Source organism: Oncorhynchus masou, chromosome 11 (genome assembly GCF_036934945.1).
Source record: "Oncorhynchus masou masou isolate Uvic2021 chromosome 11, UVic_Omas_1.1, whole genome shotgun sequence".
In the NCBI taxonomy this organism is placed as follows: Eukaryota; Metazoa; Chordata; class Actinopteri; order Salmoniformes; family Salmonidae; genus Oncorhynchus; species Oncorhynchus masou.
Window position 1 is genome coordinate 152,657 of NC_088222.1, and position 25,983 is coordinate 178,639.

At 43.8% G+C, this 25,983-nt stretch overlaps 2 protein-coding genes across 2 annotated transcripts in view; both read left to right on the forward strand.

Moving 5' to 3' along the window:
- The window catches only part of cntfr (ciliary neurotrophic factor receptor), a 96,763-nt gene extending 72,914 nt beyond the window's left edge, over positions 1 to 23,849 (forward strand). The window contains 2 exon segments of the mRNA XM_064977212.1: positions 23,740 to 23,788; positions 23,791 to 23,849. Coding sequence (XP_064833284.1) covers positions 23,740 to 23,788; positions 23,791 to 23,849 — 108 coding nt within the window.
- The window catches only part of LOC135548932 (ciliary neurotrophic factor receptor subunit alpha-like), a gene marked incomplete at its 5' end in the record, with an annotated part of 194,123 nt that overhangs the window by 148,963 nt on the left and 19,177 nt on the right, over positions 1 to 25,983 (forward strand). The gene's annotated exons all lie outside the window — the stretch shown is intronic.

The window sequence follows — 25,983 nt, forward strand, 5'->3', positions numbered from 1 at the left end:
TTGTGAGCTGCTGTGTGGTTGGGAGCTGCAGTGTGGTTGGGAGCTGCTGTGTGGTTCGGGGTGCTGTGTGGTTGGGAGGTTCTTGTTCTCAACAGGCAGTCTCAGAAGGGTGACCTGAAGAGGGAGACTGCTAAGTCCAGGCACTGCTGGTGCTGAGGCCAGTTCGTCCTGTCAATTCGACAGGCTGCCAGTCTGAGTCAGGGGTTCAACAACATGGTCTGGTTTAGGCCAGTCTGAGACAGGGGTTCAACAACATGGTCTGGTTTAGGCCAGTCTGAGACAGGGGTTCAACAACATGGTCTGGTTTAGGCCAGTCTGAGACAGGGGTTCAACAACATGTTCTGGTTTAGGCCAGTCTGAGTCAGGGGTTCAATATAACACAGTGTTTAAAGGGAAGGTACCACTGTTCTCTATTAGTGTTAAAGGGAAGGTACTACTGTTCTCTAATAGTTTTAAAGGGAAGGTACTACTGTACTATAACACAGTGTTAAAGGGAAGGTACTACTGTACTATAACACAGTGTTAAAGGGAAGGTACTACTGTACTATAACACAGTGTTAAAGTGAAGGTATTACTGTTCTCTGGTCGTGGTAAAGGGAAGGTACTACTGTACTATATAACATTCTCTGTGTGTGTGTGTGTGTGTGTTTGTGTGTGTGTGTGTGTGTTCCTCTGTGTGTGTGTGTGTGTGTGTGTGTGTGTGTGTGTGTGTGTGTGTGTGTGTGTGTGTGTGTGTGTGTGTGTGTGTGTGTGTGTGTGTGTGTGTGTGTGTGTGTGTGTGTGTGTGTGTGTGTGTGTGTTCCTCTGTAAGTGTGTGTGTGTTTCTCTGTGTGAATGTGTGTGTGCATGTTTCTCTGTGTGTGAATGTGTGTGTGTGTGTTTCTCTGTGTGTGTGTGTGTGTGTGTGTGTGTGTGTGTGTGTGTGTTCCTCTGTAAGTGTGTGTGTGTTTCTCTGTGTGAATGTGTGTGTGCATGTTTCCCTGTGTGTGAATGTGTGTGTGTGTGTTTCTCTAGTGTTAAAGGGAAGGTACTACTGTTCTCTAGTAGTGTTAAAGGGAAGGTATTTCTGTACTCTAACACAGTGTTAAAGGGAAGGTACTACTGTTCTCTCATAGTGTTAAAGGGAAGGTATTACTGTTCTCTAGTAGTGGTAAAGGGAAGGTATTACTGTACTATAACACAGTGTTAAAGGGAAGGTACTACTGTTCTCTAATAGTGGTAAAGGGAAGGTACTACTGTACAATAACACAGTGTTAAAGGGAAGGTACTACTGTTCTCTCATAGTGTTAAAGGGAAGGTATTACTGTTCTCTAGTAGTGGTAAAGGGAAGGTATTACTGTACTATAACACAGTGTTAAAGGGAAGGTACTACTGTTCTCTAGTAGTGTTAAAGGGAAGGTACTACTGTTCTCTAGTAGTGGTAAAGGGAAGGTATTACTGTACTATAACACAGTGTTAAAGGGAAGGTACCTCTGTTCTCTTGTAGTGTTAAAGGGAAGTTACTACTGTACTATAACACAGTGTTAAAGGGAAGGTACTACTGTTCTCTAGTAGTGTTAAAGGGAAGGTACTACTGTTCTCTAGTAGTGGTAAAGGGAATGTAATACTGTTCTTTAGTAGTGGTAAAGGGAAGGTATTACTGTACTATAACACAGTGTTAAAGGGAAGGTACTACTGTTCTCTAGTAGTGTTAAAGGGAAGGTATTACTGTTCTCTAGTAGTGGTAAAGGGAAGGTATTACTGTACTATAACACAGTGTTAAAGGGAAGGTGCTACTGTTCTCTAGTAGTGTTAAAGGGAAGGTATTACTGTTCTCTAGTAGTGTTAAAGGGAAGGTATTACTGTACTCTAACACAGTGTTAAAGGGAAGGTATTACTGTACTCTAACACAGTGTTAAAGGGAAGGTATTACTGTACTATAACACAGTGTTAAAGGGAAGGTACTACTGTTCTCTGGTAGTGTTAAAGGGAAGGTAATACTGTACTATAACACAGTGTTAAAGGGAAGGTATTACTGTTCTCTAGTAGTGTTAAAGGGAAGGTAATACTGTTCTCTAGTAGTGTTAAAGGGAAGGTATTACTGTACTATAACACAGTGTTAAAGGGAAGGTACTACTGTACTATAACACAGTGTTAAAGGGAAGGTACTACTGTACTATAACACAGTGTTAAAGGGAAGGTACTACTGTACTATAACACAGTGTTAAATGGAAGGTACTACTGTTCTCTAATTTTATTTTTTATTTATTTTTTATTTTACCTTTATTTAACTAGGCAAGTCAGTTAAGAACAAATTCTTATTTTCAATGACGGCCTAGGAACAGTGGGTTAACTGCCTTGTTCAGGGGCAGAATAACAGATTTGTACCTTGTCAGCTCGGGGGTTTGAACTTGCAACCTTCCAGTTACTAGTCCAACGCTCTAACAACTAGGCTACCCTGCCCTCCCAAATAGTGGTAATAGTGGTAAAGGGAAGGTACTACTGTTCTCTAGTAGTGGTAAAGGGAAGGTATTACTGTACTATAACACAGTGTTAAAGGGATGTTAAATGGAAGGTACTACTGTACTATAACACAGTGTTAAAGGGAAGGCACTACTGTACTATAACACAGTGTTAAAGGGAAGGTACTACTGTTCTCTAGTAGTGGTAAAGGGAAGGTAATACTGTACTATAACACAGTGTTAAAGGGAAGGTACTACTGTACTATAACACAGTGTTAAAGGGAAGGTACTACGGTACTATAACACAGTGTTAAAGGGAAGGTACTACTGTTCTCTAGTAGTGGTAAAGGGAAGGTACTACTGTACTATAACACAGTGTTAAAGGGAAGGTACTACTGTACTATAACACAGTGTTAAAGGGAAGGTACTACTGTTCTCTAATAGTGGTAAATGGAAGGTACTACTGTTCTCTAATTTTATTTTTTATTTATTTTTTATTTTACCTTTATTTAACTAGGCAAGTCAGTTAAGAACAAATTCTTATTTTCAATGACGGCCTAGGAACAGTGGGTTAACTGCCTTGTTCAGGGGCAGAACAACAGATTTGTACCTTGTCAGCTCGGGGTTTGAACTTGCAACCTTCCGGTTACTAGTCCAACGCTCTAACCACTAGGCTACCCTGCCCTCCCAAATAGTGGTAATAGTGGTAAAGGGAAGGTACTACTGTTCTCTAGTAGTGGTAAAGGGTTAAAGGTATTACTGTACTATAACACAGTGTTAAAGGGAGGGCACTACTGTACTATAACACAGTGTTAAAGGGAAGGTACTACTGTTCTCTAGTAGTGGTAAAGGGAAGGTATTACTGTACTACAACACAGTGTTAAAGGGAAGGTAATACTGTACTATAACACAGTGTTAAAGGGAAGGTACTACAGTTAAGAACAAATTCTTATTTTGTAAAGTGGGAATAACACAGTGTTAAAGGGAAGGTACTACTGTTCTCTAGTAGTGGTAAAGGGAAGGTACTACTGTACTATAACACAGTGTTAAAGGGAAGGTACTACTGGACTATAACACAGTGTTAAAGGGAAGGTACTACTGTTCTCTAATAGTGGTAAAGGGAAGGTACTATTGTACTATAACACAGTGTTAAAGGGAAGGTACTACTGTACTTTAACACAGTGTAAAGGGGAAGGCACTACTGTTCTCTAATAGTGGTAAAGGGAAGGTACTACTGTACTATAACACAGTGTTAAAGGGAAGGTACTACTGTACTATAACACAGTGTTAAAGGGAAGGTACTACTGTACTATAACACAGTGTAAAAGGGAAGGTACTACTGTACTATAACACAGTGTTAAAGGGAAGGTACTACTGTACTATAACACAGTGTTAAAGTGAAGGTACTACTGTACTATAACACAGTGTTAAACTATAAAAGGGAAGGTATTACTGTACTATAACACAGTGTTAAAGGGAAGGTAGTACTCTACTATAACACAGTGTTAAAGGGAAGGTATTACTGTACTATAACACAGTGTTAAAGGGAAGGTAGTACTCTACTATAAGACAGTGTTAAAGGGAAGGTATTACTGTACTATAACACAGTGTTAAAGGGAAGGTACTACTGTTCTCTAGTAGTGTTAAAGGGAGGTACTACTGTTCTCTAGTAGTGTTAAAGGGAAGGTATTTCTGTACTATAACACAGTGTTAAAGGGAAGGTATTACTGTACAATAACACAGTGTTAAAGGGAAGGTATTACTGTACTATAACACAGTGTTAAAGGGAAGGTACTACTGTAATATAACACAGTGTTAAAGGGAAGGTACTACTGTACTATAACACAGTGTTAAAGGGAAGGTACTACTGGACTATAACACAGTGTTAAAGGGAAGGTAGTACTGTACTATAACACAGTGTTAAAGGGAAGGTACTACTGTACTATAACATAGTGTTAAAGGGAAGGTACTACTGTTCTCTAATAGTGTTAAAGGGAAGGTACTACTGTACCAAAACACAGTGTTAAAGGGAAGGTACTACTGTTCTCTAGTAGTGTTAAAGGGAGGTACTACTGTTCTCTAGTAGTGTTAAAGGGAAGGTATTTCTGTACTATAACACAGTGTTAAAGGGAAGGTATTACTGTACAATAACACAGTGTTAAAGGGAAGGTATTACTGTACTATAACACAGTGTTAAAGGGAAGGTACTACTGTACTATAACACAGTGTTAAAGGGAAGGTACTACTGTACTATAACACAGTGTTAAAGGGAAGGTACTACTGGACTATAACACAGTGTTAAAGGGAAGGTACTACTGTACTATAACACAGTGTTAAAGGGAAGGTACTACTGTACTATAACACAGTGTTAAAGGGAAGGTACTACTGTTCTCTAATAGTGTTAAAGGGAAGGTACTACTGTACTATAACACAGTGTTAAAGGGAAGGTAGTACTCTACTATAACACAGTGTTAAAGGGAAGGTACTACTGTTCTCTAGTAGTGTTAAAGGGAGGTACTACTGTTCTCTAGTAGTGTTATAGGGAAAGTATTTCTGTACTATAACACAGCGTTAAAGGGAAGGTATTACTGTACAATAACACAGTGTTAAAGGGAAGGTATTACTGTACTATAACACAGTGTTAAAGGGATGTTAAATGGAAGGTACTACTGTACTATAACACAGTGTTAAAGGGAAGGCACTACTGTACTATAACACAGTGTTAAAGGGAAGGTACTACTGTACTATAACACAGTGTTAAAGGGAAGGTACTACGGTACTATAACACAGTGTTAAAGGGAAGGTACTACTGGTCTCTAGTAGTGGTAAAGGGAAGGTACTACTGTACTATAACACAGTGTTAAAGGGAAGGTACTACTGTACTATAACACAGTGTTAAAGGGAAAGTACTACTGTTCTCTAATAGTGGTAAATGGAAGGTACTACTGTTCTCTAATTTTATTTTTTATTTATTTTTTATTTTACCTTTATTTAACTAGGCAAGTCAGTTAAGAACAAATTCTTATTTTCAATGACGGCCTAGGAACAGTGGGTTAACTGCCTTGTTCAGGGGCAGAACAACAGATTTGTACCTTGTCAGCTCGGGGGTTTGAACTTGCAACCTTCCGGTTACTAGTCCAACGCTCTAACCACTAGGCTACCCTGCCCTCCCAAATAGTGGTAATAGTGGTAAAGGGAAGGTACTACTGTTCTCTAGTAGTGGTAAAGGGAAGGTATTACTGTACTATAACACAGTGTTAAAGGGAGGGCACTACTGTACTATAACACAGTGTTAAAGGGAAGGTACTACTGTTCTCTAGTAGTGGTAAAGGGAAGGTATTACTGTACTACAACACAGTGTTAAAGGGAAGGTAATACTGTACTATAACACAGTGTTAAAGGGAAGTTACTACTGTACTATAACACAGTGTTAAAGGGAAGGTACTACTGTTCTCTAGTAGTGGTAAAGGGAAGGTACTACTGTACTATAACACAGTGTTAAAGGGAAGGTACTACTGGACTATAACACAGTGTTAAAGGGAAGGTACTACTGTTCTCTAATAGTGGTAAAGGGAAGGTACTATTGTACTATAACACAGTGTTAAAGGGAAGGTACTACTGTACTTTAACACAGTGTAAAAGGGAAGGCACTACTGTTCTCTAATAGTGGTAAAGGGAAGGTACTACTGTACTATAACACAGTGTTAAAGGGAAGGTACTACTGTACTATAACACAGTGTTAAAGGGAAGGTACTACTGTACTATAACACAGTGTAAAAGGGAAGGTACTACTGTACTATAACACAGTGTTAAAGGGAAGGTACTACTGTACTATAACACAGTGTTAAAGTGAAGGTACTACTGTACTATAACACAGTGTTAAAGGGAAGGTATTACTGTACTATAACACAGTGTTAAAGGGAAGGTAGTACTCTACTATAACACAGTGTTAAAGGGAAGGTATTACTGTACTATAACACAGTGTTAAAGGGAAGGTAGTACTCTACTATAAGACAGTGTTAAAGGGAAGGTATTACTGTACTATAACACAGTGTTAAAGGGAAGGTACTACTGTTCTCTAGTAGTGTTAAAGGGAGGTACTACTGTTCTCTAGTAGTGTTAAAGGGAAGGTATTTCTGTACTATAACACAGTGTTAAAGGGAAGGTATTACTGTACAATAACACAGTGTTAAAGGGAAGGTATTACTGTACTATAACACAGTGTTAAAGGGAAGGTACTACTGTAATATAACACAGTGTTAAAGGGAAGGTACTACTGTACTATAACACAGTGTTAAAGGGAAGGTACTACTGGACTATAACACAGTGTTAAAGGGAAGGTAGTACTGTACTATAACACAGTGTTAAAGGGAAGGTACTACTGTACTATAACACAGTGTTAAAGGGAAGGTACTACTGTTCTCTAATAGTGTTAAAGGGAAGGTACTACTGTACCAAAACACAGTGTTAAAGGGAAGGTACTACTGTTCTCTAGTAGTGTTAAAGGGAGGTACTACTGTTCTCTAGTAGTGTTAAAGGGAAGGTATTTCTGTACTATAACACAGTGTTAAAGGGAAGGTATTACTGTACAATAACACAGTGTTAAAGGGAAGGTATTACTGTACTATAACACAGTGTTAAAGGGAAGGTACTACTGTACTATAACACAGTGTTAAAGGGAAGGTACTACTGTACTATAACACAGTGTTAAAGGGAAGGTACTACTGGACTATAACACAGTGTTAAAGGGAAGGTACTACTGTACTATAACACAGTGTTAAAGGGAAGGTACTACTGTACTATAACACAGTGTTAAAGGGAAGGTACTACTGTTCTCTAATAGTGTTAAAGGGATGGTACTACTGTACTATAACACAGTGTTAAAGGGAAGGTAGTACTCTACTATAACACAGTGTTAAAGGGAAGGTACTACTGTTCTCTAGTAGTGTTAAAGGGAGGTACTACTGTTCTCTAGTAGTGTTATAGGGAAAGTATTTCTGTACTATAACACAGCGTTTAAGGGAAGGTATTACTGTACAATAACACAGTGTTAAAGGGAAGGTATTTCTGTACTCTAACACAGTGTTAAAGGGAAGGTACTACTGTTCTCTAGTTGTGTTAAAGGGAAGGTACTACTGTTCTCTAGTAGTGGTAAAGGGAAGGTATTACTGTACTATAACACAGTGTTAAAGGGAAGGTACTACTGTACTATAACACTGTGTTAAAGGGAAGGTATTACTGTACTATAACACAGTGTTGAAGGGAAGGTACTACTGTACTATAACACAGCGTTAAAGGGAAGGTATTACTGTACTATAACACAATGTTAAAGGGAAGGTACTACTGTACTATAACACAGTGTTAAAGGGAAGGTACTACTGGACTATAACACAGTGTTAAACGGAAGGTATTACTGTACTCTAGTAGTGGTAAAGTGAAGGTACTACTGTTCTCTAATAGTGGTAAAGTGAAGGTACTACTCTAATATAACACAGTGGTTACTTGGTGGTTGGAGATTGAAACTACAATCGTACGTCCCCTGTATGACAGGCATCACCACAATAGCTTAACAGTTTGGCCTAGTTTTCGGGCCCTGTCTGTAAAACGACTGAAACTAATGACCCTTTCTTTGCAAGCACACGTGATCACCTTGGCAACATACTAACTAACCACTTGCTCCTCTGTAAAGGTACAATTTTGTTAGCATTATATGCAACATGTCTAGCTGTGAATGCTGATGGCCGGAATAAAGAAAATCTCAGCCTTACAAATATCCTTCTGGAATGTGGTTCGAGGGGGGTGTCTCATTAGTCGGATTGACAGCTTCCATTTCACCCCCAGCCACTCTCCTCCCAGCAGTGAAGAGTCAGACACACAGTCTGAAGTCTGGAAGATGGAACACTGGGAATCTCTCTCTCCTCCCCCTCCAGCTAGAATCTCTCTCTCTCCTCCCCCTCCCATTGGAATCTCCCTCTCCTCCTGTTAGAATCTCCCTCTCCTCCAGTTGGAATCTCTCTCTCCTCCCATTAGAATCTCCCTCTCCTCCCGTTAGAATCTCCCTCTCCTCCCGTTAGAATCTCCCTCTCCTCCCGTTAGAATCTCTCTCTCCTCCCATTAGAATCTCCCTCTCCTCCCATTAGAATCTCCCTCTCCTCCCGTTAGAATCTCCCTCTCCTCCCGTTGGAATCTCTCTCTCCTCCCATGAGAATCTCCCTCTCCTCCCGTTAGAATCTCCCTCTCCTCCCGTTGGAATCTCTCTCTCCTCCCATTAGAATCTCCCTCTCCTCCCGTTAGAATCTCCCTCTCCTCCCATTAGAATCTCCCTCTCCTCCCGTTAGAATCTCTCTCTCCTCCCATTAGAATCTCCCTCTCCTCCCGTTAGAATCTCCCTCTCCTCCCATTAGAATCTCTCTCTCCTCCCATTAGAATCTCTCTCTCCTCCCGTTAGAATCTCCCTCTCCTCCCGTTAGAATCTCCCTCTCCTCCCATTAGAATCTCTCTCTCCTCCCATTAGAATCTCTCTCTCCTCCCATTAGAATCTCCCTCTCCTCCCGTTAGAATCTCTCTCTCCTCCCATTAGAATCTCCCTCTCCTCCCATTAGAATCTCTCTCTCCTCCCATTAGAATCTCTCTCTCCTCCCATTAGAATCTCCCTCTCCTCCCGTTAGAATCTCCCTCTCCTCCCATTAGAATCTCTCTCTCCTCCCATTAGAATCTCTCTCTCCTCCCATTAGAATCTCCCTCTCCTCCCGTTAGAATCTCTCTCTCCTCCCATTAGAATCTCCCTCTCCTCCCGTTAGAATCTCCCTCTCCTCCCGTTAGAATCTCTCTCTCCTCCCATTAGAATCTCCCTCTCCTCCCGTTAGAATCTCCCTCTCCTCCCATTAGAATCTCTCTCTCCTCCCATTAGAATCTCTCTCTCCTCCCATTAGAATCTCCCTCTCCTCCCGTTGGAATCTCTCTCTCCTCCCGTTGGAATCTCTCTCTCCTCCCATTAGAATCTCCCTCTCCTCCCGTTGGAATCTCTCTCTCCTCCCGTTGGTTAGTGTTCCACTCTTCAGATTCAGGCAGATGAGAAGCTGTAGCTGCAGTGATAGGTCGGACTCAGTCAATTAGGGTCCAGCGTCATGCATGGCCGGGGTGTCACATCTACTTTACAGGAAATGAGACGGGCTGAGATTAAATCTAGAGCGCAGGGATTCACAGGGTCAAACACACACATACACACACACATACACACACACACACACACACACACACACACACACACACACACACACACACACACACACACACACACACACACGATCTGCTATGTGTGTTTATGCGTGACGATGGAATAGGGTTGTGTGTGTTTCTGAATGAGGGTGTCTGCTAAATGTCCAAATTGTATGTGTGTTTCTCTCTGTGTGTGTTTCTCTCTGTGTGTGTTTCTCTCTGTGTGTGTTTCTCTCTGTGTGTTTCTCTGTTTCTCTGTTTCTCTGTTTCTCTCTCTGTGTGTGTTTCTCTGTTTCTCTGTTTCTCTGTTTCTCTCTCTGTGTGTGTTCTCTGTGTGTGTTTCTCTGTTTCTCTGTTCTCTCTCTGTGTGTGTTCTCTGTGTGTGTTTCTCTGTTTCTCTGTTCTCTCTCTGTGTGTGTTCTCTGTGTATGTTTCTCTGTTTCTCTGTTTCTCTGTTTCTCTGTTTCTCTGTCTCTCTCTCTGTGTGTGTTCTCTGTGTATGTTTCTCTGTTTCTCTGTTTCTCTCTCTGTGAGTGTTCTCTGTGTGTGTTTCTCTGTTTCTCTGTTTCTCTCTCTGTGAGTGTTCTCTGTGTGTGTTTCTCTGTTTCTCTGTTTCTCTCTCTGTGTGTGTTCTCTGTGTGTGTTTCTCTCTGTGTGTGTTCTCTGTGTGTGTTTTCTGTTTCTCTGTTTCTCTGTGTGTGTGTGTGTGTGTGTGTGTGTGTCTCTCTGTGTGTGTGTGTGTGTGTGTGTGTGTGTGTGTGTGTGTGTGTGTGTGTGTGTGTGTGTGTGTGTGTGTGTGTGTGTGTGTGTGTGTGTGTGTGTGTGTGTGTGTGTGTGTGTGTTCCTCTGCGTGTGTGTGTGTGTATGTGTGTGTGTGTGTGTGTATGTTTCTCTGTTTGTGAATGTGCGTGTGTGTTTCTCTGTGTGAATGAGTGTGTGTGTGTGTGTGTGTGTGTGTGTGCATGTTTCTCTGTGTGTGAATGTGTGTGTGTGTTTCTCTGTGTGTATGTGTGTGTGTGTGTATGTTTCTCTGTGTGTGAATGTGTGTGTGTGTGTGTGTTTCTCTGTGTGAATGTGTGTGTGTGTGTGTTTCTCTGTGTGTGAATGTGTTTGTTTCTCTGTGTGTGAATGTGTGTGTGTGTGTGTTTCTCTGTGTGAATGTGTGTGTGTGTGTGTGTGTGTATGTTTCTCTGTGTGTGAATGTGTGTGTGTGTGTTTCTCTGTGTGAATGTGTGTGTGTGTGTGTGTGTGTGTGCATGTTTCTCTGTGTGTGAATGTGTGTGTGTTTCTCTGTGTGGGTAGCAGCATGTTGGGGATACTCTTCCGAGCTGGCCCTAGATACGTGACACAGAGATAGAAGCCCAGGAATGTTGGTGTCAGATAAAAGAATGCTGTTGCTTCAAAGCGTTGATTTACATACCAAAAGACTGAAGTCAGGCTGGGGTGTCACTCTCCTTTCTCTCTCTTTCGTTATGTCATCTCTGAACAATGTCCAACTTTCTCTGGTCACTTTCCTCTCCCTCTGGTCTTGCCCTTCCCCCTCTGTCTCTCTCAATTCAATTCAATTTAAGGACTTTATTGGCATGGGAAACAGATGTTTACATTGCCAAAGCAAGTGAAATAGATAAAAACAAAATTGAATTATAATGAAAATTACAATGAAAAATGAACAGTTAACATTATACTCACAAAAGTTCCAAAGGAATAAAAACATTACAAATTTCATATTATATATATATATACTGTGTTGTAACGATGCGCAAATAGTTCAAGTACAAAAGGGAAAATAAATAAACGTATTTATGAGTTGTATTTACAATGGAGTTTGTTCTTCACTGGTTGCCCTCAGTTTCCACCTCATTTTGTGGCTAGTGTGCACATAGCCTGTCTTCTCTTGAGAGACAGGTATTCTGCCACTGTGTACTCACTATTTAGGGACAATTAGCATTCTCGTTTGCTCAGTTAAACCTTTCCAATGTGTCAAGTAATCATCTTTTTGTTTTATCCTGATTTGGTTGGGTCTAATTGTGCTGCTGTCCTGGGGCTCTGTGGGTTGTGTTTGTGTTTGTGAACAGAGCCCCAGGACCAGCTTGCTTAGGGGACTCTTCTCCAGGTTCATCTCTCTGTAGGTGATGGTTATGTTATGGAGGGTTTTGGAATCGTTTCCTTTAAGGTGGTTGTAGAATGTAACGTCTCTTTTCTGGACTTTGATAATTAGCGGGTATCGGCCTAATTCTCCTCTGCATTATTTGGGGCTTTGCAAAATACAAATAATACATATGAATTCTGCATGTAGAGTTTCAATTAGGTGTTTCTCCCAATTTGTGAATTCTGTGGGTAAGTGGACCCTAGACCTCACAACCATAGAGGGAAATGGGTCCTATACCTGCTTATAGTATTGTTAGATCATAAATGGGATGTCACATTTTATCTTCCTTTTAATGGTGTAGAAGGCCCTTCTTGCCTTGTCTCTCATCTCGTTCATAGCTTTGTGGAATATACCTGTGGAGCTGATGTTTAGGTCGAGGTGTGTCTAGTGTTTTGTTTGTTCTAGGGCAACGGTGTAACGGTTTTAATGCGGTGAAAGAGAGTCGGACCAAAATGCAGCGTGTAGATTGCGATCCATGTTTAATGAACAAACGTAAACACGAATCAATACAAATACTACAAAACAAAGAACGTAAAGAACGTAACGAAAACCGAAACAGCCTATACTAGTGTAAAATAACACAGAGACAGGAACAAGGACACTAAGGACAATCACCCACGAAACACACAAAGAATATGGCTGCCTAAATATGGTTCCCAATCAGAGACAATGATAATCACCTGACTCTGATTGAGAACCGCCTCAGGCAGCCATAGACTAACGCTAGACATCCCACAAAACCCCAAGACAAAAACACACCACAATAACCCATGTCACACCCTGGCCTGACCAAATAAATGAAGAATAAACATAATATATTTTGAGCAGGGCGTGACAAACGGTGACTAGATAGAATTTGTATCTCTCTCTCTCTCTCCCTCCAACAACCAGACACTCCTCACAGCAGACTAGATGAGATAGATGTTCAGGGGTTCAGGTGTTCAGGGGTTCAGGTGTTCAGGTGTTCAGGGGTTCAGGTGTTCAGGGGTTCAGCTGTTCAGGGGTTCAGGTGTTCAGGGGTTCAGGTGTTCAGGGGTTCAGGTGTTCAGGTGTTCAGGGGTTCAGGTGTTCAGGGGTTCAGGTGTTCAGGGGTTCAGCTGTTCAGGGGTTCAGACGTTCAGATGTTTAGGTGTTCAGGTGTTCAGGTGTTCAGGGGTTCAGCTGTTCAGGTGTTCAGGGGTTCAGCTGTTCAGCTGTTCAGGTGTTCAGGGGTTCAGTTCAGATGTTTAGGTGTTCAGGGGTTCAGGTGTTCAGGGGTTCAGGTGTTCAGGGGTTCAGGTGTTCAGGGGTTCAGGTGTTCAGGGGTTCAGCTGTTCAGGTGTTCAGGGGTTCAGGTGTTCAGGGGTTCAGGTGTTCAGGGGTTCAGCTGTTCAGGGGTTCAGGTGTTCAGGGGTTCAGGTGTTCAGGGGTTCAGCTGTTCAGGGGTTCAGACGTTCAGATGTTTAGGTGTTCAGGTGTTCAGGTGTTCAGGTGTTCAGGTGTTCAGGGGTTCAGCTGTTCAGCTGTTCAGGTGTTCAGGGGTTCAGACGTTCAGATGTTTAGGTGTTCAGGGGTTCAGGTGTTCAGGGGTTCAGGTGTTCAGGGGTTCAGGTGATCAGGGGTTCAGGTGATCAGCTGTTCAGGCGTTCAGCTGTTCAGGTGTTCAGTTGTCTGTGTGTAGTTGGAACATTGAACTGCAACACATTGTAAGTGATTAATACCTAGGCCTAAATGGAACCATGCTCCCTTCATAGTGCACTTTTGCTTTCCATGGCCCTGTACTCGGCCCAAGTATTGGAAGCATCCTGATTTGCTGCTGGTCAGTGTTGAATCACGAGCACAGAGTTTGACCAGGCATTTGATTACTATACAGACATTATTACATTAAATATAATAGCCACTTATCTGTCTGTCTTAATTTAATGCTGCTCTATCTTGAATCTCTAGCTGTGTTTGGACAGACATTATTACATTAAATATAATAGCCACGTCTTTGTCTGTCTTCACTGGGGCAGTAGACTTTATACATGTGATTTTAGCAGAGGATTTTATCCAAAGCGACTTACAGTCATCAGTCATGCATTTTAAATATGGGTGGCCCCAGGAATCGAACCCATAGTCCTGACTTAGAGGGTAGTTAATGTATTAGGTATAGGTAGTTTAGTTAATTTAGGGAGAGTATAGGTAGTTTAGGGAGAGTATAGGAAGAGTATAGGTAGTTTAGGTGGAGTATATGGAGAGTATAGGTAGTTTAGTTAATTTAGGGAGAGTATAGGTAGTTTAGGGAGAGTATAGGGAGAGTATAGGTAGTTTAGGGAGAGTATAGGTAGTTTAGGGAGAGTATAGGTAGTTTAGGGAGAGTATAGGTAGTTTAGGGAGAGTATAGGTAGTTTAGGGAGAGTATAGGTAGTTTAGTTAATTTAGGGAGAGTATAGGTAGTTTAGGGAGAGTATAGGTAGTTTAGGGAGAGTATAGGGAGAGTATAAGTAGTTTAGTTAATTTAGGGAGAGTATAGGTAGTTTAGTTAATTTAGGGAGAGTATAGGTAGTTTAGGGAGAGTATAGGGAGAGTATAGGTAGTTTCGGGAGAGTATAGGGAGAGTATAGGTAGTATAGGGAGAGTATAGGTAGTTTAGGGAGAGTATAGGTAGTTTAGGGAGAGTATAGGTAGTTTAGGGAGAGTATAGGTAGTTTAGGGAGAGTATAGGTAGTTTAGGGAGAGTATAGGTAGTTTAGGGAGAGTATAGGTAGTTTAGGGAGAGTATAGGGAGAGTATAGGTAGTTTAGTTAATTTAGGGAGAGTATAGGTAGTTTAGTTAATTTAGGGAGAGTATAGGTAGTTTAGGGTGAGTATAGGGAGAGTATAGGTAGTTTAGGTGGAGTATAGGGAGAGTATAGGTAGTTTAGGGAGAGTATAGGTAGTTTAGGGAGAGTATAGGTAGTTTAGGGAGAGTATAGGTAGTTTAGTTAGTTTAGGGAGAGTATAGGTAGTTTAGGGAGAGTATAGGTAGTTTAGGGAGAGTATAGGGAGAGTATAGGTAGTTTAGGGAGAGTATAGGGAGAGTGTAGGTAGTTTAGGGAGAGTATAGGTAGTTTAGGGAGAGTATAGGTAGTTTAGGTGGAGTATAGGGAGAGTATAGGTAGTTTAGGTGGAGTATAGGGAGAGTATAGGTAGTTTAGGGAGAGTATAGGTAGTTTAGGTGGAGTATAGGGAGAGTATAGGTAGTTTAGGTGGAGTATAGGGAGAGTATAGGTAGTTTAGGGAGAGTATAGGTAGTTTAGGTGGAGTATAGGGAGAGTATAGGTAGTTTAGGGAGAGTATAGGTAGTTTAGGGAGAGTATAGGGAGAGTATAGGTAGTTTAGGGAGAGTATAGGGAGAGTATAGGTAGTATAGGGAGAGTATAGGTAGTTTAGGGAGAGTATAGGGAGAGTATAGGTAGTTTAGGGAGAGTATAGGGAGAGTATAGGTAGTTTAGGGAGAGTATAGGGAGAGTATAGGTAGTTTAGTGAGAGTATATGGAGAGTATAGGTAGTTTAGGGAGAGTATAGGGAGAGTATAGGGAGAGTATAGGTAGTTTAGGGAGAGTATAGGGAGAGTATAGGTAGTTTAGGGAGAGTATAGGTAGTTTAGTTTAGAGGTAGTATAGGGAGAGTATAGGTAGTTTAGGGAGAGTATAGGTAGTTTAGGGAGAGTATAGGGAGAGTATAGGTAGTTTAGGGAGAGTATAGGGAGAGTATAGGTAGTTTAGGGAGAGTATAGGGAGAGTATAGGTAGTTTAGGGAGAGTATAGGGAGAGTATAGGTAGTTTAGGGAGAGTATAGGGAGAGTATAGGGAGAGTATAGGTAGTTTAGGGAGAGTATAGGGAGAGTATAGGGAGAGTGTAGGTAGTTTAGGGAGAGTATAGGGAGAGTATAGGTAGTTTAGGGAGAGTATAGGGAGAGTATAGGTAGTTTAGGTGGAGTATAGGGAGAGTATAGGTAGTTTAGGTGGAGTATAGTGGCTTGTGATTTGTATTCATCCCCTTGGTATTTTTCATATTTTGTTGCCTTACAACCTGGAATTAAAATAATGTTTTGGGGGGAGTTTGTATCATTTGATTTACACAACATGCCTACCACTTTGAAGATGTAAAACAGTTTTCATTGTGAACCAAACAAGAAATAAGACAACAAAAAAAACTGAAAACTTGAGCATGCATAACTATTCACCCCACTACAGTCAATACTTTGTAGAGCCACCTTTTGCAGCAATTAAAGCTGCAAGTCTCTTGGGGTATGTCTCTATAAGCTTGGAACATCTAGCCACTGGGATTTTTGCCCATTCTTCAAAGCAAAACTGCTCCAGCTCCTTCAAGTTGGATTGGTTCCGCTGGTGTACAGCAATCTTGAAGTCATAACCCAGATTCTCAAATGGATTGAGGCCTGGGATTTGTTTCGGCCATTCCAAGACATTTAAATGTTTCCCCTTAAACCACTCAAGTGTTCCATTAGCAGTATGCTTAAGGTCATTGTCCTGCTGGAAGCTGAACCTCCGGCCAGTCTTGTAATGCTCCGGGTGTCGTGGGTGTGGAGTCAAATGCAGGAGACAGAGAGTTCAATGCTGTGCGTCTTTAATAGCACCAACGCACCACAGGGTGCTCACAATAGTTATGTTCCCAAACACAGGGAATCAAAATGTACAACGGAAAAAATCACGACCAGGCACTAACACGTACCTCTACAACCGAGCCGAAGGTTACACTGAAATAATCCCGCACAACAACCAGGCGGGCCGGCTGTCTAATAAAGACAAACTAATTAAACATAAACTGGTGCTACCACTAAACATACAAGGAGGGGGAAGAAAGACAATCAGTGGCAGCAAATAGGCCGGTGACGACGACCGCCCAGCGCCACCTGCCCGGGAAAGGGAACCACCGGACTCGTGACAAGTCTCAAATCTCTGGAAGTCTGAAACATTTCCCTGTATTTCCCGCCATCCATCATTTCTTCAAATCTGACTAGTTTCCTTGTCCCTGACGATGAAAAACATCCCCACACATGATGCTGCCACCACCATGCTTCACTGTGGAGATGGTGTTCTCAGGGTGATGAGAGGTGTTGGGCTTGTGCAAGACATAGCATTTTCCTTGATGGACAAAAGCTCAATTTTAGTCTAATCTGACCAGAGTACCTTCTTCCATATGTTTGGGGAGTCTCCCACATGCCTTTTGTCGAACACCAAATGTGTTTGCTTATTTGTTTCTGGCCACAATGGTTTTTCTCTGGCCACTCTTCCATAAAGCCCAGCTCTATGGAGTATACGGCTCAAAGTGGTCCTATGGACAGATACTCCAATCTCTGCTGTGGAGCTTTGCAGCTAATTCAGGGTAATCTTTGGTCTCGTTGTTGCCCTCCTTCCCTGCCTGTGAGTTTTGGTGGTCGGCCCTCTCTTGGCAGGTTTGTTGTGGTGCCATATGCTTTCCATTTTTTAATAATGGATTTAATGGTGCTCTGTGGGATGTTAAAAGTTTCATATATGTTTTTATAACCCAACCCTGATCTGTACTTCCCCACAACTTTGTCCCTGACCTGTTTGGAGAACTCCTTAGTCTTCATGGTGCCTCTTGCTTGGTGGTGCACCTTACTTAGTGGTGGTGCCCCTTACTTAGTGGTGGTGCCCCTTACTTAGTGGTGTTGCCCCTTACTTAGTGGTGTTGCAGACTCTGGAGCCTTTCAGAACAGGTATATATATACTGAGATCATGTGACACTTAAATAACGTCCACCTGTGTGCAATCTAACAAATTATGTGACTTCTGAAGGTAATTGGTTGCACCAGATCTTATTTAGGGGCTTCATAGTAAAGGGGGTGAAAACATATCCACGCACCACTTCTCTGCTTTTTATTTTTGGGAAGTTTTTTAAACAGTACTTTTTTAAATTTCATTTCACCAATTTGGACAATTTTATCTGTGTCCATTACATGAAATCCAGATGAATATCAATTTCAGGTTGTAATACAACAAAATAGGAAAAACGCCAAGGGGAATAAATACTTTTGCAAGGCACTGTGCATGTAGTTGGTAGAGCATAGGGAGTCGAGGCAGTTTAGATAGAGTTTAGGTAGTTTAGGTAGAGTTTAGATAGAGTTTAGGTAGAGTTCAGGTCGAGTTTAGGTAGTTTAGGTAGAGTTTAGATAGAGTTTAGGTAGAGTTCAGGTCGAGTTTAGGTAGTTTAGTCAGAGCATAGGGAGTTGATGCAGAGTATAGGGAGTTGAAGCAGAGCATAGGGAGTTGAGGCAGAGCATAGGGAGTTAGGGAAGCAGAGCATAGGGAGTTGAGGAGTATAGGGAGCTGAGGCAGAGCAGAGCATAGGGAGTTGAGGCAGAGCATAGGGAGTTGAGGGAGCATAGGGAGTGATGCAGAGCAGGGAGTTGAGGCAGAGTATAGGGAGTTGAGGCAGAGTATAGGGAGTTGAGGCAGAGCATAGGGAGTTGAGGCAGAGCATAGGGAGTTGAAGCAGAGCATATGGAGTTGAAGCAGAGTATAGGGAGTTGAGGCAGAGTATAGGGAGTTGAGGCAGAGCATAGGGAGTTGAGGCAGAGTATAGGGAGTTGAGGCAGAGCATAGGGAGTTGAGGCAGAGCATAGGGAGTTGAGGCAGAGTATAGGGAGTGAGGCAGAGCATAGGGAGTTGAGGCAGAGTTGAGGCAGAGCATAGGGAGTTGAGGCAGAGTATAGGGAGTTGAGGCAGAGCATAGGGAGTTGAGGCAGAGCATAGGGAGTTGAAGCAGAGCATAGGGAGTTGAGGCAGAGCATAGGGAGTTGAGGCAGAGTATAGGGAGTTGAGGCAGAGTATAGGGAGTTGAGGCAGAGCATAGGGAGTTGAGGCAGAGCATAGGGAGTTGAGGCAGAGCATAGGGAGTTGAGGCAGAGTATAGGGAGTTGAGGCAGAGCATAGGGAGTTGAGGCAGAGCATAGTTGGGAGTTGAGGCAGAGCATAGGGAGTTGAGGCAGAGCATAGGGAGTTGAGGCAGAGCATAGGGAGTTGAGGCAGAGCATAGGGAGTTGAGGCAGAGTGAGGCAGAGCATAGGGAGTTGAGGCAGAGTATAGGGAGTTGAGGCAGAGTATAGGGAGTTGAGGCAGAGCATAGGGAGTTGAGGCAGAGCATAGGGAGTTGGCAGAGCATAGGGAGTTGAGGCAGAGCATAGGGAGTTGAGGCAGAGCATAGGGAGTTGAGGCAGAGCATAGGGAGTTGAGGCAGAGCATAGGGAGTTGATGCAGAGCATAGGGAGTTGAGGCAGAGTATAGGGAGTTGAGGCAGAGCATAGGGAGTTGAGGCAGAGCATGATGCAGAGTATAGGGAGTTGAGGCAGAGCATAGGGAGTTGAGGCAGAGCATAGTTGGGAGTTGAGTTGGCAGAGCATAGGGAGTTGAGGCAGAGTATAGGGAGTTGAGGCAGAGCATAGGGAGTTGAGCATAGGGAGTTGAGGCAGAGTATAGGGAGTTGAGGCAGAGCATAGGGAGTTGAGGCAGAGCATAGGGAGTTGAGGCAGAGCATAGGGAGTTGAGGCAGAGTATAGGGAGTTGAGGCAGAGCATAGGGAGCTGAGGCAGAGCATAGGGAGTTGAGGCAGAGTATAGTTGAGGGAGTTGAGGCAGAGTATAGGGAGTTGAGGCAGAGTATAGGGAGTTGAGGCAGGCAGAGTATAGGGAGTTGGGAGTATTGAGGCAGAGCATATGGAGTTGAGGCAGAGTATAGGGAGTTGAGGCAGAGCATATAGGGAGTTGAGGCAGAGCATAGGGAGTTGATGCAGAGTATGAGGCAGAGTTTGAGGTAGAGTATAGGGAGTTTAGGCAGAGTATAGTTAGTTGAGGCAGAGTGGTTTTAATTATATGGTGTTAGTATTGTTGATGCTATGGTTATAATGATATGGAGTTTGCAGATATAGGGAGTTGTCTCTGTGGTTAGAATATAGGGAGTTAGATATGGGATATGGCAGGCATAGGGGTTAGATGTAGTTGTGCAATACTGTAAAGGCAGTTTGGGATGCAGGCATGGATGAGTTGATGAGGGAGTTATCTCTCTTTTTGGCTCTGAGACTGAGGCAGAGTAGGGAGTTGAGGGATGCATGAGTTGATGCAGAGTATAGGGAGTTGACTGCAGAGTATACCAGTTAGGCAGAGAAGGGAGTTCCATTAAAATGTAAATGCAGAGCATAGGGAGCTGAGGCAGAGCAAAGCTGGATTTGATCATATAGGGAGCTGATTCAGACCAAAGTGTTGAGGCAGAGTATGAGGCAGAGCATAGGGAGTTGAGCAGAGCATAGGGAGTTGAGGCAGAGTATAGGGAGTTGAGGCAGAGCATAGGGAGTTGAGGCAGAGTATAGGGAGTTGACAGAGTATATGGAGTTGATGCAGAGTTTGAGGCAGGCATAGGGGGTGTTGAGGCAGGTATATCTGAGGCAGAGGGAGTTGAGGCAGACATAGGGAGTTGAGGCAGAGTATATGGAGTTGATGCAGGGGGTGTTGGGGGATCTCTGAGAGGACATAGGGAGTTGAGGCAGAGTATAGGGAGTCTGAGGCAGGCATAGGGGGTGTTGATGCAGAGTATAGGGAGTCTGAGGCAGAGCATAGGGGAGTTGAGGCAGGCATAGGGATCTCTGGAGTTGATGCAGGGGGTGTGAGGCAGAGCATAGGGAGTTGATGCAGAGTATAGGGACATGGAGGGAGTAAGGGAGTTGAGGCAGAGCATGTTGTTGAGGCAGAGTATAGGGAAGGCAGAGCATAGGGAGTTCAGTGAAAGAGGAGTTGAGGCAGAGCATAAGGAGGCTGAGGCCCTCTGTGTAATAGATGCAGAGTTTTGAGGCAAGTAAGGGAGCTTTCTGCAGAGTTATAGGGAGTTGAGGCAGAGTATAGGGAGTTGAGGCAGAGCATAGGGAGTTGAGGCAGAGTTATAGGGAGTTGAGGCAGAGTATAGGGAGTTGAGGCAGAGTATAGGAGCTGAGGCAGAGCATAGGGAGTTGAGGCAGAGTATAGGGAGTTAGGCAGAGCATAGGGAGTTGAGGCAGAGTATAGGGAGGAGCAGAGTATAGGGAGTTCTGCAGAGTTTAGGAGCTTTGAGGCAGAGTATAGGAGCAGAGTTTTTTGAGGCAGAGCATAGGGAGTTGAGTGCAGAGTATAGGAGTTGATGCAGTGTTATAGGGAGTTGAGGCAGAGTATAGGGAGTTGAGGCAGAGCATAGGGAGTTGAGGCAGAGTATAGGGAGTTGAGGCAGAGCATAGGGAGTTGAGGCAGAGCTTGCAGAGTTATAGGGAGTTGGCAGAGTATAGGGAGTTGAGGCAGAGTATAGGGAGCTTGAGTTGGCAGAGCATAGGGAGTTGAGGCAGAGCATAGGAGTTGAGGCAGAGCATAGGGAGTTAGGGAGTTGATGCAGAGCATAGGGAGTTGAGGCAGAGCATAGGGAGATAGGGAGTTGAGGCAGAGTATAGGGAGTTCTGCAGAGTATAGGGAGTTGAGGCAGATAAATAGGGAGCTTTCTCTCAGAGCATAGGGAGTTTCTCAGTATAGGGAGTTGAGGCAGAGCATAGGGAGTTGAGGCAGGTTTGCAGATAGGGAGTTTCTCAGAGTATAGGGAGTTGAGGCAGAGCATAGTTAGGGAGTTGAAGCAGAGTTGAGGCAGAGCATAGGGAGTTGAGGCAGAGTATAGAAGGCAGAGTTGAGGAGTTTTGGCAGAGCATAGGGAGTTGAGGCAGAGTATAGGGAGTTTCTCTCAGAGTATAGGAGCTTTGTCATAGTTTATAGGGAGTTGAGGCTCAGTGTAATAGGGAGTTGAGGCTCAGAGTATAGGGAGCTTGAAGCAGAGCTCAGTGTTAGGGAGTTGAGGCAGAGCATAGGGAGTTGAGGCAGATGTAGGGAGTTAGGGAGTTTCTGCAGGAGTTGAGGCATAGGGAGTTTCTCAGAGCATAGGGAGTTGAGGCAGAGCATAGAGGAGTTGAGGCTCAGCATAGGGAGTTGAGGCAGAGCAGTTGAGGCAGAGCATAGGGAGTTGAGGCAGAGCATAGGGAGTTAGGCAGAGTTAGGGAGTTCAGAGCATAGGGAGTTGAGGCAGAGCATAGGGAGTTGAGGCAGAGCATAGGGAGTTGAGGCAGAGCATAGGTGTTGAGGCAGAGCATAGGGAGTTCTCATCATTGGAGTTTAGGAGAGTATTGGTAGTTTAGGTAGAGTATTGGTAGTTTAGGTAGAGTATAGTTAGTTTCGGTGGTTTTAATTATATGGTGTTAGTATTGTCTCTATGGTTATAATGATATGGTTTTATATATGGTATTGTCTCTGTGGTTAGAATATAGGGTGATAGATATGGTGGATATGAAACGGGCCTATGGTTAGATGTAGTGTACAATACTGTAAAGGCATTTGGGATGCAGGCATGGATGAATTGAAATGAAAGCCCTCTCTCTTTTTGGCTCTGAGACTGCCAGTCTCAGGGGATGTGAGCAAAACTCACGACCAATTACGAAGAAGACAGTTCCATTAAAATGTAAATGTAGGAGCCAAACAAAGCTGTATTTGATCATTATTCTCCATTCACCAAAGTGTTGGGGGGTATCTCTGAGAGGACACAGGGGGTGTTGGGGGTATCTCTGAGAGAACACAGGAGTATCTCTGAGAGGACATAGGGGGTGTTGGGGGTATCTCTGAGAGGACACAGGGGGTGTTGGGGGGTATCTCTGAGAGGACACAGGGGGTGTTGGGGGGTATCTCTGAGAGGACACAGGGGGTGTTGGGGGTATCTCTGAGAGAACACATGGATGTAAAACCGTGTTGTTCTCTGAATAGCTTTCTCTCAGTGAAATAGGAGCTTTCTCAAAGTAATAGGACCTTTCCCTCTGTGTAATAGATGCTTTTTCAATGTAACAAGAGCTTTCTCTCAGTGTTATAAAAGCTTTCTCAATGTAGTTGGAGATTTCTCACTATAATATGAGCTTTCTCAGTGTTAAAGGAGCTTTTTCTCAGTGTTATAGGAGCTTTCTCTCAGTGTAATTGGAACTTTCTCTTAGTGTTATAGGAGCTTTCTCTCATTGTACAACAGCTTTCTCTCCATAAAATAGGAGCTTTCTCAAAATTATAGGAGCTTTCTAACAGTGTTAAAGGAGCTTTCTCTCAGTGTTATATGAGCATTCTCAAAGCAATGGGAGCTTTCTCTCAGTGTTAAAGGAGCTTTCTCTCAGTGTTATAGGAGCTTTCTCTCAGTGTAATAGGAGTTTTCAGAAAGTAATAGGAACGATCTCTCAGTGTAATAGGAGCTTTCTCTCAGTGTTATAGGAGCTTTCTCTCAGCGTAATAGGAGCTTTCTTTAAGTGTTATAGAATCTTTCACTCTGTGTTGTAGGAGCTTTCTCTCTGTGTTATAGGAGCTTTCTCTCAGTTTACAAAGAGCTTTCTCTCAGTGTAATATTTTATGTCTCTCAGTGTACAATTAGCTTTCTCTCCCTAGGAGCTTTAAATCTTTGTTGTAGGAGATGCTCCTCATTGTGATAGGAATTTTCTCTCAGTGTTATAGGAGCTTTCCTCAGTGTTATGGGAGCTTTCGCTAGGAAGTTTAGAAACCCAGTTTGACCTCAATGTAAAAGGAGCTTTCTCTCAGTGTACTAGGAGCTTTCTTTCAGTGTTATAGAAGCTTTTTCAATGCAATAGGAGCTTTTTCTCATTGTAATAGGAGCTTTCTCTCAGTGTAAAAGGAGCTTTGAAAAAGGGTTATCACAGACAGTGATGACAGGATTGTCTAAAGGAAGTGACACCCCAGTAGATAATGAGAGGTACTGTAGATTCTCTCTGATTAACTAGATGCTTTTAATTAAACTGTTTTCCATTTTGGTGCTTCTCTCTGATTGGTGTGTTTCAGGTGGAGTTGTCAGACAGTACGGCCCACACCATAACGGATGGTGCTTCTCTCTGATTGGTGTGTTTCAGGTGGAGTTGTCAGACAGTACAGCCCACACCATACCGGATGCGTACGCAGGAAGGAGTACATCATCCAGGTGGCGGCTAAGGACATGGAGATCGGCACCTGGAGTGACTAACCCCAGCGTCCCAACCCACGCCACCCCAACCCTGAACCCAAACAGATCCCCTCCACCACCGAGCAGGAGCTGCTCCTCGGTACGTACCCCAACCCTGACCTCCAAAACCCAACCCTAACCCCAACAGATCCCCTCCACCACCAAGCAGGAGCTGCTCCTCGGTACGTACCCCAACCCTGACCCCAAGCCTAACCCCAACCCTAACCCCAACAGATCCCCTCCACCACCAAGCAGGAGCTGCTCCTCAGTACGTACCCCAACCCTGACCCCAACCCTAACCCCAACCCTAACCCCAACAGATCCCCTCCACCACCAAGCAGGAACTGCTCCTCAGTACGTACCCCAACCCTGACCCCAACCCTAACCCCAACCCTAACCCCAACAGATCCCCTCCACCACTGAGCAGGAGCTGCTCTTCGGTACATACCCCAACCCTGACCCCGACCCCAACCCTAACCCCAACAGATCCCCTCCACCACTGAGCAGGAGCTGCTCTTCGGTACGTACCCCAACCCTGACCCCGACCCCAACCCTAACCCCAACCCTGACCCTGACCCCAACCCCAACCCTGACCCCAACCCTAACCCCAACAGATCCCCTCCACCACCAAGCAGGAGCTGCTCCTCGGTACGTACCCCAACCCTGACCCCAAGCCTAACCCCAACCCTAACCCCAACAGATCCCCTCGACCACCAAGCAGGAGCGACCCTCCTCGGTACGTACCCCAACCCTGACCCCAAGCCTAACCCCAACCCTAACCCCAACAGATTCGACCACCATCCACAGGAGCTGCTCCTCAGGTACAGACCCAACCCTGACCCCAACCCTAACCCCAACCCTAACCCCAACAGATCCCCTCCACCACTGAGCAGGAGCTGCTCTTCGGTACATACCCAACCCTGACCCCGACCCCAACCCTAACCCCAACCCTGACCCTGACCCCAACCCCAACCCTGACCCCAACCCTAACCCCAACAGATCCCCTCCACCACCAAGCAGGAGACTGTACAGACAGAGACAGGTACAGACCCAACCCTGACCCCAAGACCTAAACAGAACCCTAACCCAAACAGACCCCTACAGACACCGAGACAGGCAGACAGAGACAGGTACCACTCAGAGACAACCCTAACCCCTGACCCCTAACCCTACATCTACCCTAACACTAACCCTAAGTGCAGTACATTTGACCAGGATCCACAGGGACAGCGACAGGTGCAGACAGAGACCGGTACAGACAGAGACAGGTACAGAGAGAGACAGGTGCAGAGAGAGACAGGTACAGACAGAGACAGGTGCAGACAGAGACAGGTGCAGACAGAGACAGGTGCAGACAGAGACAGGTGCAGACAGAGACAGGTACAGACAGAGACAGGTACAGACAGAGACAGGTGCAGACAGAGACAGGTACAGACAGAGACAGGTGCAGACAGAGACAGGTGCAGAGAGAGACAGGTACGGAGAGAAACAGGTTCAGACTCCATTCCAAAGTGTCTTAAATCAGCTGCCCAATTTACAGTAGCTATTACTGCGAAAAAATGCCATAGTATTGTTTGAGGTGAGCTCCTAACAACAAAACACTTTTTCCAATGCGATAGATTTCATAAATTTACCTCTGAAGGTAAAACGTGTAATTACATTCTTAAATCTTGCTCTGATTTATAATCCAAAGGGTCCCAGAGATAACATGAAGTGTTGTTTTGTTAGATAAAATCATTTTACATATCCTAAAAGGGTCCACATAGCATGCATGATCGATGTTGTATTTCCACTCAATTTGCAAAGAAAGGAATCTATGGAAATCTTACCCTAAATGTTGTTTGAACGAGTCAAATCACATTCGTATCTATTCCTCAGAGATCCTAGAAGGTAACAAGACTCCACTATTTCATTAGGGGTGTAGTATATCCTATAGGACACCATATTTGGTCAGAGAGCAACACCTTCATGGCATGCCGATGACGCTGGCGGCCATCACTTGAACAACAGTATCTTTGTCAAATGAGCACCAATCGGGTCAAACAAAACTAGCTAGATAGCAAATGAGCTGGTCTTTACGGGAGTATTCGGAAACCATGTATATATCGTAAAATGTAGGTGCCACAATGGCTTTTCATTTTGGACAAAAAAGTAT